Source organism: Cyphomyrmex costatus, unplaced genomic scaffold (assembly GCF_001594065.2).
Source record: "Cyphomyrmex costatus isolate MS0001 unplaced genomic scaffold, Ccosl1.0 scaffold128, whole genome shotgun sequence".
Lineage (NCBI taxonomy): Eukaryota > Metazoa > Arthropoda > Insecta > Hymenoptera > Formicidae > Cyphomyrmex > Cyphomyrmex costatus.
The window spans coordinates 81,540-85,889 of record NW_017275260.1 but is presented as its reverse complement, the minus strand read 5'-3'; the positions used below and the strand labels follow the sequence as shown (position 1 = coordinate 85,889).

At 46.7% G+C, this 4,350-nt stretch overlaps 1 protein-coding gene across 1 annotated transcript; it reads left to right on the top strand.

Moving 5' to 3' along the window:
- Positions 1–851: 851 nt before the first annotated feature.
- On the top strand, positions 852–1,538 carry LOC108782485 (uncharacterized). Its single transcript, XM_018550767.1, has one exon. It carries the CDS (start codon positions 852–854, stop codon positions 1,536–1,538), a length of 687 nt encoding a protein of 228 aa, XP_018406269.1.
- The last annotated feature ends 2,812 nt before the right edge of the window (positions 1,539–4,350 follow it).

Below are 4,350 nucleotides of genomic sequence, written 5' to 3'. Positions count from 1 at the left end.
TTAGAAAATTTGTCGTATTCAAATTAAGGACATTAAGTAAGAAAAATACTAATATTAATATGATAGTAAATCATTGGCAGTATATCATTTGACACAGTTCCGGAATAGGATAAGTTTCGCGCCACAAAGCCAAATAAAGGATCGATTGCGCCATCCATCGATTCCGTCCGTGAATCTTTTCGTCGCACTTACCGCGCCGTCTTGCGAAAATATCATTACTACAATTTAGCCGCGTATTTGAATACCGATGTCGCTGTCATCCTACCGATTCGTCGCGCTAATCGCGCAGCGCGATTCTACCCTCAGACACAAATCAGTACTTGTCGTGACAACTCGTGCGGCAAGATTCGTTGTCTCATTAATCTCAGAAGCAATTCAGCACTTGCTGTGACAAGTCGTTGTTCTTTCAAATTCGTTGAAAGCAGCAGCTTTCGTTCGACGTGTTCACTACCGCGACTCATTACTTTGTACGTCTCATCACGGCTACCGCCGTGGGTGAGAATCTGTGTATTAACTACCGTTAATCGCTTTTCTCTCGCCAACCAAGTGCCACGCGAACAACACTACGTCTATCTTTGTTTCAATAAATCTTGCTTACAACAAGTTTTAAGAGTGCTCAGTGTTCTCAAACCGTCCAGTCCACCAATCCATCCCGTCACTCGAGATCTCAGTTGAGATCGGAGCAGCGATTTCACATATAAAGAATTTTGGTCCTTCGAGCCGGATTCGTGGTGAATAAACAACAAAGGACATTGTGACCCTCTGTTCACTTTCATTAACGTAGGTGACGTGGTAAATCGCAAGATTTCCATTTCGAGCATACCAAGTTACGGAAACCTCTCAAAATCGCAATGCAAGATTTGCTATCGCAGCAGCGATTAGCTATGCGCTCTGTAACTCAAGCGCTGGAAAACTTTAAGAAGATCGGCCGTGCAAATCACATGTACGGCATCGTTCGGAATCGCCTTCAAACTCTCAAGGAAAATTACGTTCGATGCGAGCTCCAGCACTCACAATTGCTGAAAGTCGCCACCAAGGAACAAAGAGAAACCGAGAAATACTTCAAGGAGGATGTCTACATCGCAGCATCGGACCACATTTCCGACGCCCTTGCCTCTCTCGAAGCAGATCAAGCGCCATCAAGTCCAGGGTTATCCGTGAGTCAACCACAAAAATCCGAAAAAACTATTACATTACCGCGCATTAATTTGCCGAAATTCACCGGCGATTTACGGGAATGGGAAACGTTTCGCGATCAATTCCGCTTCATGATTATCGATTATGCCGAGTTGTCGAATATTACGCGCTTGCAATACCTTTATTCATGTTTAAAGGACGAAGCACGCGACGCATTGCGTAATCTCCCTCTGACCGAAGCGAATTTTAAAATCGCGTGGAATGTACTGCTCGCGCGTTACGATGATAAACGTCGATTAGTGTCGGAACATATTCATACGCTTCGTACGCTACCGGCCGTTAATACCGATTCTGCGCAGGATCTTATGTCGCTTCGAGATAAAGCTAATATGTCAATTTGAAACAACCTAACTTTCGCGCGGATCAGCTCGTCGCAAATTTCACTAGTTGCAAAAAGAGGTTCGCACGGGAAGAGAGAATGCAGAAATTAATAATCAACTTGACACAGTATTTTCAAGACAAGAGACAGAAACGTTTATTTTGTATTAGGTGTGCGGTGTACAGGTGTCGGTGTGCGTGTTCGTGTAGTTTACAAGTATTCGTGTTTAAGCCACATGAAGTGTACAAGTGTGTGTATGTGTGTTTGTAGTGTACGCAGGTGTGTATGTATCGACGAGACGGCAAACAGACAGGACGAATACAATAAAACGAAAGACGCGGACAGAAAAACAGCAAATATCAATCACGGCGAGAATACTACGAAAAACGCGTGGGAATCTCCGAATCCCAAGACGGACCCGGGGCGCGGTCGGCGGTATAACGATACAAATACGCGTACGCGAGGTATACCTGGCGTATACGCCAGCGGCGGATGACGATCGCGGCGCGGAAGACACGATGGGCGTTTCCTCTACGCAATGAGGGACGCTTCGCGGGAATGTAGAGGAACGGATACCCTAACGACCGACTGCCAAGAACGCTTGACGGAGGCAAAGAACGCTTTGTCCCCTTTTCTCGTCGTAACGCTAGCGGATCAGGAAATCTGGTAATCGACGGTCAAGAACTCTTGACGGAGACCAAGAACACTTGACCCCCTTTTCGCGTCGTATCACTGGATATGTGCGGATCGAGGATCGGAGCGAAATTCGTATCGGAGCGGCGGCTAGAATAGAAGAGAACTATCGGAGCAATAATTACGTGTTTTATACTAATTAATGCTCCCGTTCGTATTATTCCGGTCTTTTTCGGTATCGCTCGGCGGTCGGTAATCTCTGCGGAGGGGATTGACGATATTCGGTCGCGTTCGGTCGTAGCGGCGGTGAGCGCGAAGCGCAGATCGTTCGGCAATCTTCGGACGCGTTCGGTTGGAGCGGCGATAGCTACTGTCGACGGCCGAACTTTGTGAGAAGCAATTAAAAATACATGCGGGAGCACCGCGCCCTCATCGCTGCACCGATTCAGATCGGTGCAGCGGCATCCGGCTGAATCGACTGTCGGGAACGATGCAAACTGGGGTGCATCGTTAGAAATTCAAGCGTTAAAAAATCTCGGTCGTGCAATTGAGTGGTGGGAAGATTTGCTCGTCTATCTGGTCGTGCAAAAATTAAATAAGGCCACGCGTAAAGCATGGAAATTACATTTAAGCGATCAAACGGAATATCCGTCGTACACGGATCTTCATAACTTTCTCGCATCGCGAATTCGAGCGTTCGAGAATATTCCAACGACCAGTACGGTCAAAACAAAACCGAGCAAGTCGTCCGTGCAAAGTCACACGACGACCGCTATCGGAGACCATTGTCCGCTTTGTAAACAAGATCATTTCTTGTATGTCCTAATTTCAAGAAGAAACAGGTTAACGAGCGTCTCGATCTTGTTTTCAAATTTAAACGGTGTCTCAATTGTTTAAGCGCTCGACATTTCGCGAACACATGTCCGAGTAAACATAACTGTCGTCAATGCCAACAAAGGCATCATGCGATGCTTCACCAAGCGACGACATCGAGCGCGACCGAGAATTCACTTGAATCCAACGAAACGAATACGTCAAATGAAAACAACGTCGTTTCACATTTAATTACGAAAACAACATTCGACAAATCTCGTGTTCTATTAGCTACCGCGCGGATTCAGGTGTGTTCTTCGTCTGATCGCACAGATGTCATACGCGCATTGTTAGATCAAGGATCTGTCACTAGTTTAATTAGTGAAAATCTCGCTCAACGGCTACGGTTATCGCGAACGCGCGTTGCTGTCTCGGTTGCCGGAATCGGTGAAACGCAATCCGTCGCACGACATGCTGCTCTGATTTCGGTATCATCTAAGACCGGCAAGGGTCCGTCATACTCAACGACTGCAATTATTACGCGCTCTCTTACTAAATACACGCCGCCTAAAATAGCATATCAAATCTCCATCGCACATTTAAGCGGCCTGCCATGGACTGACCCGCAGCCCTCAAATGCCGATCCGATCGAAATGATCATCAGCGCCGATCTATAGTGCTGTTCTGTTGCCGGGCCTGTGCTCAGGTTCCTCTAATCAGCCAACAGCACAAAACTCCATTTTCGGCTGGATCATGTCTGGCCCGATTTCGACGAGTTTGTCTTCAAACATGTCTAACGTGTCAGTTAATCATACCACGTTGCACGACAATCTCGATGACGAAATTCGACAGTTCTGGGAAGTTGAAGAACTCCCACAATTATCATACCTCACTCCTGAGGAACAACGTTGTGAGGAACATTTCCGAGCAACTCATTCTCGTGACTCTAATGGACGTCGTGCGGCTGCCGTTCAAAGCCAATCCTCCGATTGCAATAGGCGAATCTCGTCACATCGCCTCATCACTTCTTTCACGGCTTGAAGGCCGTCTTCAAAATAACAAGGATATTGCATCCGAATATCGACAGTTCCTACTGGAATACGAAAATCTCGGTCATATGAAGAAAGTAGACGAACCAGTCTTTGCTTCACAATCAGTTTACATCCCGCATCATGCGGTGATTCGCGAGCATTGCAGCACCATGCGGTTGTGCGTCGTGTTCAATGCATCTCAGTCGACATCGAACGGCTCTTCACTTAACGATCATCTCATGATCGGTCCTAAATTACAAACCGACTTTCGATCGGTAATCCTTCGATGGCGACAACATCGTTATGTTTTCACTGCCGATATCGCAAAAATGTATAGGCAGATTCAAGTCGATCCGC